This window comes from Chionomys nivalis, chromosome 6 (assembly GCF_950005125.1).
Source record: "Chionomys nivalis chromosome 6, mChiNiv1.1, whole genome shotgun sequence".
Classification (NCBI taxonomy): domain Eukaryota; kingdom Metazoa; phylum Chordata; class Mammalia; order Rodentia; family Cricetidae; genus Chionomys; species Chionomys nivalis.
In genome coordinates this window covers 32,421,046-32,435,218 of record NC_080091.1, presented here as the reverse complement: position 1 = coordinate 32,435,218, position 14,173 = coordinate 32,421,046, and the positions used below count along the sequence as shown (strand labels likewise).

The following is a 14,173-nucleotide window of genomic DNA, read 5'->3' as shown; positions in this document are numbered from 1 at the left end:
TGCGGTGCTTTAACAGGCACAGAGCTGCAGGGCTCTTCAAAGACGTGATTAATGAATAACTCGACCCCAAACCCACTGTTTCTGCTAGCAAAAGACAGACATAGAATTAAAACTTTCCAGTCAAAAGTGACTGGCTTTCTACTGCTGCGGCTGAAAATCCCGCAGTCATTGCCAATAAGAACTGCATTCGTATTCCAAATAACTGACTTCTGAATTCCCTAAGTTGTAAGCTCTTTTAAGTTAAAACGAACCACTTGTTCTGTGCTTTTTACCTTTCCTCTCTTTAAGTTCCTACTGGGAAGAAGCTGGAGTTGCAGGCAGTGGCTAAACAGTGAGGTAATTCAGAGACGGCATACTATTGTGTAGGTAACAAGCAGCTCTCTTCAGGGAGGGGATGGGATCCCCTGTTTTCTTGACTCGGACATTATTAAGTTGTCATTGGAGTTAATATTTTGCTTATAAGTTTATCCCGTGTTTTCTTTCTTTGTTTAATCCTCTATGGGAAGTACTGCGAGAGAGTGGTGAAGTTAGAATCCATGTGCTATCATCTCTTGTCTACCTGTCCATCTGATCAGTCATCTAGTTACCCACATAGCCATTTGGCTGTTCATCTGCCCACCCACCTCTCTACTCATTTATATATCAATATATCAGTTAATCCATTCTCTACCCACACACCGTCATTGCTAATCCACCATCTTCAGCGTGCATCTACCTATTTCATCTATGATCTAAGAAGGAAATAGCACGCGCGCTCTCTCTCTCTGTGACTAAAGTTGGAATCTAGAGCCTTACACATCACTCAAGTATTCTATCACCTTTTTTATATACCCAGTACTTTAAGACATATTTTATTTTTATTTTTAATTATATGTATATGTGTATAGGCTTGGACACATGAGTACAGTGCCTATAGATAAGGTCAGAGGAGTGCACCAGGTTGAAGTGGAGTTGGAGGCAGTTGTGATTCATTGGCTATGGGTACTGGGAGTTTAACTAGCTCAGGTCTTATACCACAGCATTATTCGCTCTCAACCACAGGACCATCTCTTTAGCATCCCCCTCCCGCTTATCATTATTATTATTTTTTACACAAACTCCTTGAGATTTGTATATTAAACAAGTGTTTGTTTGAGTGGCTAGGCTAACCTAGATGCATGATATTTTATTTGTGAGTTCATTCCAATAAAGTTATTTCTACATTAAAATTATTTTTATTTAGAGAAAGTATTTCATTAAGTTTCTCAGGCTGGTATTGAACTTATAATCAACTAGACTTGGTTTCTGAAGGTAGCTGAGATCATAGTTATCAGTAAGAAATGATTGTTGCACTCAGAGATGCATATTTGTAAAGAAGCAAAGATGTCAATACAGAAAACAGAGACCAAAGAGTGGAGATCTGGCATCTTCTTCAAGGACAGCGTCAAGGAAGGATTTTGAAGAATGTTAGGATTCATTGACAGGCTCAGTGAGCATTTCTAGGAAAAAGGAATAGTGCTTGACATGCAGGGGCTTGCCTGGAGTGGAGAGTGCTCAGTTGTCAATGTATTTGAGTTATATCAGGCAGTGCTGGGGGCTAGCTCAGAAAGGGAGCCAGGCTAAGTCTCAGTGGCCAGTGGAGTAATAGATTTGGGATGCACTATAGAGAGATGCTCCAGAGGCATGTGTGAGCAAGGGCTGGAGGCGGGCAACTCTTGGGTCACACCTTCCTTTGGCCTTTTACTTTTGGTCCTATGTCCTGAGGTATACCATGTATTGGTTTCACAGAGATTCCTGTAAACCCAGTCATATTTCTCCTGTTGTCTGGAAAAGCCAAATACAATATGGTCCTTCATGATACCCTCCCTCACTCCATTTACAAAGTTCACTTGCTGCTTGGGATTCAACATAGTAGATCTTGTGGAGTTTCTTTGATTTTTCTCTATGAAGGAAGCTAGGCCATTAAAGATTAACTCAATTTTTATAACAATTAAGTTCTACCACAGGCTATTTCTTAAGTCCAGAATAAAAGCCTGGAGGTGGGGTAGAGATATATTAAAACACCCCATTGAAAGGTTCTCTGTGACCTCAATTGTAACAAACTCATCTGGAAGCAGAAATTTGTGCAAATCATCCAAATTATAACATTCAATTTAACTTACAATTGGAGATATAATTACTTTAAAGAATGTAATTAAAAGCAATTTTCTATCCATTTGAGTCAGAGCTAAGAAATACGATTAAAAAATAGACTTCTAGAGACCACTGAAAATTGCCTTCATTTCTCTTGTCTCCAAGAAAAAAATGCTTTTCCTGGTTGAACAGATTACAGTTCATGGAGGAACGGGACAGTGCTGCGGTCCCAGCCATATCAGTCACTGGCTTTATTAAGTCACGTGATCTCAACAAGCCACTGTTCAGCCACGAATCCCAGAACCCATATTGCCCTTCAGTTTCAAAGAATGTTATCTTTCTTTCCCAAAGCATTTTGGTAGACTGATGACACCATTTTTTTTTCTTCTGGAAGTCTGTGTCTAGTTCTAATAAGATATATCAGTGGGGTTAGGTATTTATTGCTCAGGCTTGAGAACCGCATCTTTTGCCTGTAAACCCTGTCTTAGTCTAGAAATGAGATTCTGAGTGATTGTGTCTGCTTCTTCTTCTCTCTAAAGAGAACATTTACCTGTACGTTTTTTGACAACGTAGATCTCATGTAGGAAATGCTTAATTCTCAGTCTGGCATCTCAGCAATATCCCATGAGGGTTAATTTTTTTTTTTTTTTTTTTTTTTTTGGTTTTTTTGAGACAGGGTTTCTCTGTGGTTTTTGGAGCCTGTCCTGGAACTAGCTCTTGTAGACCAGGCTGGTCTCGAACTCACAGAGATCCGCCTGCCTCTGCCTCCCGAGTGCTGGGATTAAAGGCGTGCGCCACCACCGCCCGGCCCATGAGGGCTAATTTTATTCTTAGCAAGCAATCTTATTTTGACCCATGGCATCATGCAAGGACAATATTACTGGAAACCGAAAGTCTTGGATTCCCAGTATTTGCCTCCTCTTCTCTTTCTCCCCTCAAATGTTATGACCAGAGCTGGGGAGTTATGTGGCGGGTTAAGAGCATGTATTGCTCTTACAAAAGACTAAGTTTGGTTCCCAGCACCCAGGTCAGGCAGCTCACAACTGCCTGCAACTCCAGCTGCAGGGGATCCAGGGCTCTCTGCTGACCTCCATGGCCACTTGCATAGATGTGAACATACTCTCCCACTCAAAATTAAAAATAACAAAAAAATCCCTTAAAAAAGTGTCACGGATCTTATCTGTAGCATTCCCATAACCACGTCAACTTCAGGATGATATGAAATCACACATGTGGCGAAATCTTGCAGGTGGCTGACACAGTAAGGTACATGGCAGGTGACTATAGAATCATGATCTGTAATGTTCCATATAGTTCCGGCATTTCCTGCAAAAGTTCCCTAATGGTGTGTGTGCTGTTATGTTTGCAGTTGCCAGGCTCTGCTCCCTGGAGATTTCATCAGACTTCGGGAGTTTGAACTTACACTTTGGGCTGGCACTCCCGGATGGTGCCACCTGAGTGTTTGCGTAGCTTTCAGGCTTTATGTCTTGATTATCCCAGTTGGAATAACCTTATACTGTGGCTTGAACTTTGAGAATAGGACTTGAATGTCTCCCTATAGTATTTTGTATTGAGTCCTTTGCCTTGATGCTACGCGTAGCTGGTGTTCATACGTAGCTAGTATGAAGCCAGTGTAAAACTATTGCTGTACATTAGTTTCCATTTGGTTATCTGATTAATTTCCCTGAGATAGCATTTTAGACCAGATGTGAACTGACTGGGTTCATTGGTCTGAATTTTACAAAGCTCTGGGAATGTGCTTTTCAGCTCTCCCCTGGAACTGTGTCGTCATCCGTGTGGTGGGTCTTGAGACACTCAGTCACATTACTCTTAGTATCTAGAACACTAGTTTTCCCTTATGGAAGGTTTTAGTTTTCCACAGCCAACTGCAGCCATGAATAGTAAGTAATTTTAAAAATGAACAAAATAAGCAATTTAAAACCTTTAAAGATTTCTTGATTTTTTTAACCTACATATACATGTGTGTATCTCTGTGTGTATGGGCATAGGTGTGCAGGTACCCACAAAGGCTAGAGAAGGGTATTGTGTTCCTCAGAGCTGGAGTTATAGGCCACTGAGAGCCATCCAATTTGGCCTTCTCCTGTTCTTTGCAAGAGTAGCGAAAGATCTAAACTTCTGAGTCATCTCTACAGCCCAAATCCATACGTTTTTAAATGCATGGCCTTCTGAATAATGAGATGAAATCTTACTCTTTCTTGTTCCATTTGCTCTGGACAGGAATCACTTCTTTGTCCCATATCCACCCCTTATACACTGCCTGCACGTTAGTCATTTGGCAGCCAATGGTACTCTTGGTTATCAGAGCAGCTGTCATGGCACGGTAGTGCTTTTGTTCAGGCACCCTTTGTTTTGCTTAATAGTCACCTCCAAATGCAAAGAGCGGTGACCCTGGCAATTTTACCGATGCATATTATTGTTGTATTACTAGTTGCTTAAATGCCTTACTATGCCTACTTTATAAATAAAAGTTTCTCATGGGTATATATGGGCAAAAGATTTTGTTATATCCAGGGTTTTGTTAGGCACAGTTTCTGGCATCTGGTAGGGTCCTTGCGATATATACTGCCTATGAGGCATAGTGACTCTACCAACTTTTGGTTATTCTTCTTTAAATTTATTATTTATTATTTGTGTGTCTGTGCATAAAGAAGTTTATGCACATATATGCATAAGCTTAAGTGAGTTTATGTGTATCATCTGCACTTGGATGGAGGCATGGAGTAAGACATCATCAGAACCCATGGAACTGAAGTTACAGGTGATTGTGAGCCAGCATGAGGGTGCTGGGGACTGAGATCGTGTCCACTGCATAAGCAGTAAACACCCTTAACTTTCGAGCCACCTCTCCACACATTGTTCTTATTTATTCACAAATGGTATTTAATGGTATTAAATTTATTTTATTATCCACTTAGAGATAAGATATTTTCTTTATTACTATAGGCATATCTGAATATCGAAATAACCAGTGCATAAATCATCTGTGTTCACAGAGTCCGTTTACCACCTGTCCCTGCAGAATATGGTGTGGGATCTACAGAAAGTTCAGTCTGATCTCAAATCCCTGTTTGGTTTGAATGACCTTCAAATGGAACGTCTCCTGAATTATTCAGCTGAGCTGAAGGAGGTATGCAGACTTTTGTCCTCCTGACATTGGCCGTCCTTGGAGCGACCCTACAATATGGTCACCCTCGGAGCCTGCATCTCACATACAACCGCAGACCCAGTGTTTTAGATAAAACATGAACATGCGCCACCTACTTCTTGTCATTCCACCCTAAATAGCACTGCATAGTAACTATTTCCAGAACACTTAAACAGGTTAGATATTTTAAGCCACCTGGAAATGAGTTAAAATATATAGGCCGGTGTTTGCAGGTCTTACGCAAATACCACAGCATTTTGAATAAGAGAATTTGGCATCCGTGGCTTCTGAAATCTTTGGAGGGTCCAGGAATCAGTACTCCATACAAATGGTGGGACAGCTGCATACCACAGGGGCCAGTTGGGTGGTAACAGTGGGAGATGAAGGAAGGAGAGTGAGTGCAGCTCCAAAACTCCGAGCTCCTCGTCCTAGGTATAGCAGCTCATTGAGATGTCCCTTTCTCTCTCTTTCTCTCTCTCTCTCTCTCCTTCTTTTTCTCTTTTCTTTTTTTTTATTCTTTTTTAATTAAAATTTCCACCTGCTCCCCGTTTCCCATTTCCCTCCCCTCCTCCCAAATATTGCCCCCTCCCCCCACTCCCCTCCCCCTATCCCCACTCCTCTTCTCCTCCCCCCACTCCATTCCCCCTCCCTCTCGATATTGAAGAGCAGTCCAAATTCTCTGCCCTGCGGGAAGACCAAGGTCTTCTATCTACGTCCAGGAAGGTGAGCGTCTAAACAGGCTAAGCTCCCACAAAGCCAGTTCATGTATTAGGATCGAAACCTAGTGCCATTGTCCTTGGCTTCTCATCTGCCTTCATTGTCCGCCATGCTCAGAGAGTCCAGAATCAACCCATGCTTATTCAGTCCCAGACCAGCTGGCCTTGGTGGGCTCCCAATAAATCAGTTCCACTGTCACAGTGGGTGGGTGCATCCCTCGTGGTCCTGATTTCCTTGCTCATGTTCTCCCTCCTTCTGCTCCTCATCTGGACCTTAAGAGCTCAGACCGTTGCTCCAAATTGAGACTCTGTCTCTACCTCGATCCATCGCCAGATGAAGGTTCTAAGGTGATATGCAAGATATTCATCAGTATAGGATAGGGTCATTTCAGGTTCCCTCTCCTTAGTTGCCCAAGGTACCAGCTGGGGACATTTTCCTGGACACCTGCGAACCCCTCAAGAGTCAAGTCTCTTGCCAACCCTAAGATGGCTCCCTTAGATAGGATATATACTTCGCTGCTCCCGTATCCTCCCTTCCTATATCCCAACCATCCCAATCCCCCGAGCTCCTCCCATCCTCCCCTTCTCATGTTTCTCATCCCATTTCCCCTTTGCCCCATGCCACCTCACCCGCAAGTTCCCAGTTTTTGCCCTGCAATCTTGTCTACTTCCCCTCTCCATGCGGATGACTATATGATTTTCTTTGGGTTCACTTTCTTATTTAGCTTCTCTAGGATCACAAATTATATGCTTAATGTCTTTTATTTATGGCTAGAAACCGATTATGAGTGAGTACATCCCATGTTCCTCTTTTTGGGTCTGGGATACCTCACTCAGGATAGTGTTTTCTATTTCCATCCATTTGCACGCAAAATTCGAGAAGTCATTGTTTTTTACTGCTGAGTAGTACTCTAATATGTATATATTCCACACTTTCTTCATCCATTCCTCCATTGAAGGGCATCTAGGTTGTTTCCAGGTTTTGGCTATTACAAACAATGCTGCTATGAACATAGTTGAACAGATACTTTTGTCATTTGATGGGGCATCTCTTGGGTATATTCCCAATAGTGGTATTACTGGATCTTGGGGTAGGTTGATCCCAAATTTCCTGAGAAATCGCCACACTGATTTCCAAAGTGGTTGCACAAGTTTGCATTCCCACCAGCAATGAATGAGTGTGCCTCTTTCTCCACAACCTCGCCAGCAAAGGCTATCATTGGTGTTTTTTATTTTAGCCATTCTAACAGGTGTAAGATGGTATCTCAAAGTTGTTTTAATTTGCATTTCCCTTATCGCTAAGGAGGTTGAGCATGACCTTAAGTGTCTTTTGGCCATTTGAATTTCTTCTGTTGAGAATTCTCTGTTCAGATCAGTGCCCCATTTTTTTATTGGGTTCATTAGCATTTTAAAGTCTAGTTTCTTGAGTTCTTTATATATTTTGGAGATCAGACCTTTGTCTGTTGCAGGGTTGGTGAAGATCTTCTCCCAGTCAGTGGGTTGCCTTTTTGTCTTAGTGACAGTGTCCTTTGCTTTACAGAAGCTACTCAGTTTCAGGAGGTCCCATTTATTCAATGTTGTCCTTAATGTCTGGTGGTTGTCAACGTGTAGAAGAATGAAAATAGATCCATATCTATCACCATGCACAAAACTCAAGTCCAAATGGATTAAAGACCTCAATATTAGTCTGAACACACTGAACCTGATAGAAGAAAAAGTGGGAAGTACTCTACAACATATGGGTACAGGAGATCACTTCCTACGTTTATCTCTTTTCTTTCTTTTTCTGTGGACAGCGTTTCTCTGTGTAACCATCCTTGCTGTCTTGGAACTTGCTTTGTAGACCAGGCTAGCCTCTAGCTCACAGAGATCTACCTGCCTCTGATTCCCTCCTGCTGGGATTCAAGACCTACGCCACCATGCACGTCCTATTCTTTCCTTATCATTCTACCCACAGCACTCAGGCAGTTTAACGTGATATGAACTTGATTAACCTGGGAACCCTCACTAGGAGGAGCCAGGCCATGCCGGGTGGAGGTGTGATGTCTACTAAGTAGACCTGTGAGCATGGCTCCAGGCAGGAAAGTGAGTCTCAGTGGAAGCAGATATATGGGAGGGTCTACAGACAAAGAAAAAATGGATATGAGAGGAGATGAGCTAGCTAAAACTGAGCCCCAATTCCTAAACCAGATAAAATAAAGTTGTCGTCTTTGCCCACCCTTAGAACATAGTTTACATGGATATTGCCAAGACTCTATGAGTGTCTTTTGTCTGCAGAGCTTTCTTCTATGACCCCAGACAGTTGGAAAGCCTTTCTGCTTTGCAGTAGGTACACTAATACACACCTGTATCCTTGGTTTATTAACTCTTTCTCAGATCCCCACCTATGTCTATAGGACTTTTCTTGTATGTTAAGTGAAGACCCAGTATCTCCTTTCTGAGTCTTAGAAGGTACTCATGTACTTGGGGGTGGAATTTAACTTACTTTCCTATGATTTTCCATGTCCCTGTGAGTATCCTTCCCTGATACATTAGCCATGCTTTGAATACACTCCCCTCATCCCAAGGGTTTGGAAACCTAATTCATGATTTGTTAATAGTATTAGAAGATGGATCCTTTTGTGAAGTAACTAGGACCAGATGAAGTCATGGGGTGGTTAGCTCATGATGACACTGGTGGCTTTAGTAGTGGAGGAGGAGACCTGAGTGTCACACTCACCCTGTATGGCCGTGCCATATTCCCTGTCATGTTTTGATGAAGAATAAGGCCCTCATCAATGCCAAGAAGATTCTCAGACTTGCCATTCTCCAGACTCTTGGACTATGTGAGCCCAAGAAGCCCAGCAGGTGTAGGGTTTTTGTCTACCACCTGCAAAAATTGTATCCATAGGCCCTGTGGGTTAAAATAGGAAACCTCAGGGTTGGTGAATCTGCTTCCCACTTCTATAAAAAGCCTGTGAATGTCTGATACCTGTTCATGTCTTCAGGTCCTCTCCGTGTCTGGCCTGACTTTCATTCCTCCATTTCCCATGCCTTTGGGGATCCTCATCATACACTACCCCTGGCCTGGACTAAAGTGCGCCCCATCACTACCTTTTTCTGCCTCCACAAAATGACTGAGTTCCATGTGCTAGGAGTCCCCATGACCTCACTCTTGCCTCCGTGTTCCCATGACATCTGCAGCCTCTGTGACAGAGCCTGCCAAAGGGAACTTGCTGTCTGTGCATGCTACTCTTGCAGATTGAGCATCTAGGCAAGGACAAGGCCTTATCTTTCCAGCAAGACACATGACTTTCAGTTAGAAAGAGAGAGAGGAAAGAAACCACAAGGGGCTCTGTGGCTTTGATAGTCACAAGTGAATAATTTTCATCTGAGTCCTAAAGAACGAGTTGGATGAACAAAGACACTTTATTTTTCCTTGATCACAGCCATTGTCTTAGTCCTGTTTGATGCTGAAATGCCACAGCTTGAGATATGTATGCCCCAGGAAATCCTTTCCCATCACTCTGGAGGCTGAAAGTCTTAGGGCAGGGTACCAGCAGACTGGCTGTCTGGTTAAAGTCCACTCCTAGGTGTAAGACAGTGTCTTCTCGCTGTGTCCTCACATGGTCCATGGGATGAATGACAAGCTTGCCATGATGACAACTCCTTCCTCATGAGCTCATCAGCCCCTTTGCTGATTGCCTCTCCGTTACTGTAGCAACTACCTGAGATTTTGATCACTTTAGTAGAAGGAAGTTTTATTTGGCTCAGTTTCAAGCATGTCATGCATCTCTTGGCCCCAGCGCTCTTGGGGTTTTCAGTGAGGTGACACACATGGCAGGTAGCACAGTGGAAGGAGCTGTTTACTTCCTGGTGACTCAAAAGCAAAGACAGGGCCCCAATATCTTGTACAAGAGAACACCCCAGATAATCTGATGTTTTCCTCCTATGCCTCATGGTAACCTCCTAATAATACCCTATGGGCCTTTGGAGAGTACCAGTTGCAATCTGGAGAGCTTTTGAGAGACTCTTGTTCCTCACATTGTCATCCTGTGGGTGGTGGCTCCCAGGTAGGCATTTTAAGGTGTTGAAAACATTCCTACCACAGCAACCATCAACAGACCTTCTGACGTCACTATAGCTATAGGAAGAACGCAGAGGAGGTGGATGTAGCTCCTTTTGTGACATACATTTGTAGAGTCATTTTAGAGAACTTAGTACACAAAAGAGCATTGGTTCAGAATGGTAAAGCAATATCTAACCAGGATTCAATTGTAATCTTTCTTGTTTTGCCTGGTTTTGATAACTAGAAAAGACAGTGTTCTTGGCAAAGCACCGTTGTTAGTTCAGAGTATCAGCTGAACTGGCTTGGCTCATGATGGTTTTTGGTGGGAGAATGAGGGTGAGCAATGTTTGCCTTAACCATATGTCTTCCTCCTGGAGACATAGTGGCTCCTGCTGTTTCTAAAAGAACAGGATCCATTTCTGTGCTTAACCACTGAGGCCTCCCCTCAGGAAAGATAACACGGACATCATGGCTGACACAGCATTGTCAGGCGAATACATGAGCTTTGCCTCCAGCAAGACTGGGGTCTTATTTTGAAAGGAAAACATTCCAGGGAAAACTGCTTTACTTCTAAGTACTTTTTCATGTTCTTTCCAGATTCCTACACACAGCTTCCTGGAGAGGATGATATGTTCCATCTTGTCCAATACTTCAGAGGATGAAGCTGAGAGCAAGGGCTACCAGGCAGACTGCCATCCCAAGTGGTCAGCGGTCAAGAACTACATCATCCATGCAGTCAGTTGGCCGAAGCTCTACGGACAGGTGCTATTGTGTGTCTGGATGCTCCCAGTGCGGCAGATCCCTCTCCACCTCTTGTCATTCACTGTGCGATTCTATAACTTTTCCTGGGAACGATCCTAGGACCTCCATATCTGGTCATTGTGACCCACTCTCAAAAGCATCTAATGGCCTCAACTTGTCAAACTCTCAGCCACCAAAAGCCTGTGACTTAGGTACACAAACACAGCTGTTAGCTGAGAGGTTCCTAGATCCGTGCTGTGTCCCTGGCAAGCGAGATCCCTTGTACCACTTTGAATGTCATGCAAGCATTAGTTTTGCCCCATGCTGCCTCTGTTTGTTCCTTGACACATTGTGCAAAACTAATGAGATTTAAAGGCCTATCAGCTGTCTCCAGAGATAAGGGAAACGTGTGTGTTGGGGGTTGTTTCCGAGATGCTGGTGTATAGCACAGTACCCTGGTAAGTAGAAAGATAACCTCCAGAGCTCATAATGGCCCTGCTGGCTCTCAGTTCTGTTCCTTGAGATACGTGGACACTGGCAGGCCACACCCCCCACAGTACCGCCCACTCCTTATCAAGTATTATATCCACTTGCATCCCAAAATCTTCTTCCTCTTTAAACATGCATGACTGATAAAGGGGAAAATCTCAAGTAGTAGGCCAAAAAAAAAAAAAATCTCCAGAGAAATTCATGCGTGACTGCTGTACCAGGCTTTCTCTTGGGCCACCAACCAGCTCCCACATCAGGACATGGAGACTTGTTATTAGTTTTGAATGCTAAGCTCAGCTCTTTTAACTGAAATTAACCCCTTTCTCTTTATCTACCTTTTCCTTCAGGGCTTTTTCCTTTTCTTTCCTTTCATATATCTTACTTTCACTGCTTCTTGTATCTGCTGGTTGGCCACTGCCTGGCTTCTTGCCCCTGGTAGAGTGGGGGTCTCTCTTTCTCTCATTCTCTTTTCCTTCTTTTCTCCTCTTCCTTTTTGAGCCTAGATTTCTCCACCTGTTTATTTTCTCTACCTGCCAGCCCTGCCTATCTCTCTTCTGCCTAGCTATTGGCTATTCAGCTTTTTATTAGACCAATCAGGTGCCATAGGCAGGCAACGTGAAACAAATGTAGCATAAACAATTGTGACACATCCTTACATATTAAAATGCATTACTTCCCTATTCATAGTTATATAGTTAAACAATATTATATAGTTATATAGTTAAAGTAATATTCTACAGCATAAGCAAATATACCACATCTTCCCATAGTTAACATAATATTTTGCAACATATGACTGTTTACTTGTTAAGAATATAACCAGTCCGTCACTCAAGTGACCAAGAGAGAGTGCGGAAGGGCCCAGTGTTAAAGTGTTAATGGGGTGGCTAGTCAAGCCTTCATTAGTCTATCAGATTTTGAATATGCTTGCTGTCTGATCTGGGCATGAGACACTTGGGCAACACAGCTAACTGCCTGTAGTGTCGTCCCCAGACCTGTCACAAAGTGGTACTCAGAGACTGCTCGCACACACACACACACACACACACACACATATATTTTTTTTTTTTTCAAGACAGGGTTTCTCTGTAGCTTTGGAGCCTGTCCTGGAACACGCTTAGAATTTCATTCAAACTATTCTCAGTGTGCTAGTTCGATTTTCGAGTTAGATCTTTTTAAATGAAATGGGTAGTTTTACCTTCTTTTCTTTGCTTATTTCTCTTGGTGGAATGAGAAAAACAATAAGGGAGTCATAAATAAGCTGTGTGTCCTTTTTTGACACTTATACTCTTTAGCTTTGAGTAGACAGAAAATACAATTGTAGTAGATTCTTTAATTGATTGGAAGTTAGACAGAACTTGTCCTTGGAATGGCCTGTTGCTATTTCTTAAGTGCAGCATTTCTAGTATGTCTGACAATCTCCCTTTGTTTCTACATTTGCAGGTGTTTGACCAGTGGCAGCGGGGTGGCCTGCTGCAGAACCTGCTTGCAGGTGCCAGCCATGGTCTGGCAGCCCTTTGGGACCAGTTTGACAAGGGCAGTGAAGAATGGAAGGTGGTGGAAGTGCTGAACACTATCCTGCTCATCCTGAGTGACAGCTGGGAAGCGGCCGGCCCCAGAGACAGCCATCTGCATCCACAGATGTAAGGCATATGTATGTCTTTTGTCGCTGAGTAGGCTTCATCACGCTGACATTGTAGGGCTGTGCAAGGATGCTGTCTGAAACAGATTCTGGAAAACTACAGCTAGACATGGATTCCAAGTTAGTACAAGGGAAATCCGAGGCTATTCTTGTGATATTGCCAGAGTAGACCTATGCTGTCGTCTGGACAAGGATGTGAATATTTAAAGCTCTCTAAAGGGCTGTCTCATGGTGGCACACATCACTCAGGGGCATGAGGTCTCTTGAGCTCAGTGGTTCATCCCAGTCTTAGTGACAATAACCCTTTCCCATAAAAGAACCAACTGAACAAAACCAAAACCAAACTAACAAAGTAATCTTCCAGGCATGTGATCACATTTCAGAAGGTGTCAGCCTAAAATGGACACATGCATGTTAGGGAGGCTTTCTCGTGAGGTGAGTCCTATATTCATATTTAAGCACTGTAAGGAGCTGAAATGTTCACACAGGCTCCATCATACCTTGGTAGTGGGAAAAGGTGGAACTTGGATTTTCATTTTTAACATAACTAAAATTTATTCACTCAAATCGTTGCTTCTCTTATGAGACTGAATATTTTGTCTTAGAGTGTTTCTTTAGGTGCTGTGGGTCTACAGGATAAAACCTGATCAGGAGCAAGGAAGATGACTTTGTTGTTGTCATTGTTGTTGTTGGGGGTGGCTAATGTGTACACAAGACTGAAACATGGAAAAGCACAAGTTCAAGCCTTCTGGACTGTGCAGCAAGGTTTTATATGGTGGCAGTGTCTTCAGAGTTTTACACAGAAGGGGGCTGAGAAGTGTATTTTTTAAGGAGGAATCCTGATCCATGCTGGGCAAAAATGGTCTGTTTCTGAGTAATCGTGGAGAAGGGCTTAGTGTACAACAGGTCAGCAGACTTTAACATTGTTTTAAAGATCAGCTTGCGTATGTGTGTGTGGGGCCAGGCCATAGCTGCAACCCTTGCTCACTCAACAGATGTATTCATGTATTTAGTGATGTCTTCACAACTTGCATTTCACCTCCAGAGCCAATGTACTCCACTTTGTGTGTGTGCTTATGTATATATGTGTTGATGTGTATGTTGGTTGTGAGCATATGTGATATATGAGTTTGTGTGTTGTATATTCATGATGTGTGCATATGTGTCTTTGTGTATGTGTATTTATCTCGTTGTATGTGGTGTGTGTGTATGTGTGTGTGTGTGTGTGAAGTTTCTGCTAATTTAATGGTCTCCTCAGA

General features: G+C 42.9%; 1 protein-coding gene across 1 annotated transcript in view; it reads left to right on the top strand.

Annotated features, from left to right (window-relative positions):
* Abca13 (ATP binding cassette subfamily A member 13) overlaps nt 1–14,173 on the top strand; it is a 405,330-nt gene that overhangs the window by 50,831 nt on the left and 340,326 nt on the right. Inside the window, exons 8-10 of the mRNA XM_057772486.1 lie at nt 5,127–5,260; nt 10,640–10,804; nt 12,716–12,915. Coding sequence (XP_057628469.1) covers nt 5,127–5,260; nt 10,640–10,804; nt 12,716–12,915 — 499 coding nt within the window. The remainder of the gene's footprint in view (nt 1–5,126; nt 5,261–10,639; nt 10,805–12,715; nt 12,916–14,173) is intronic.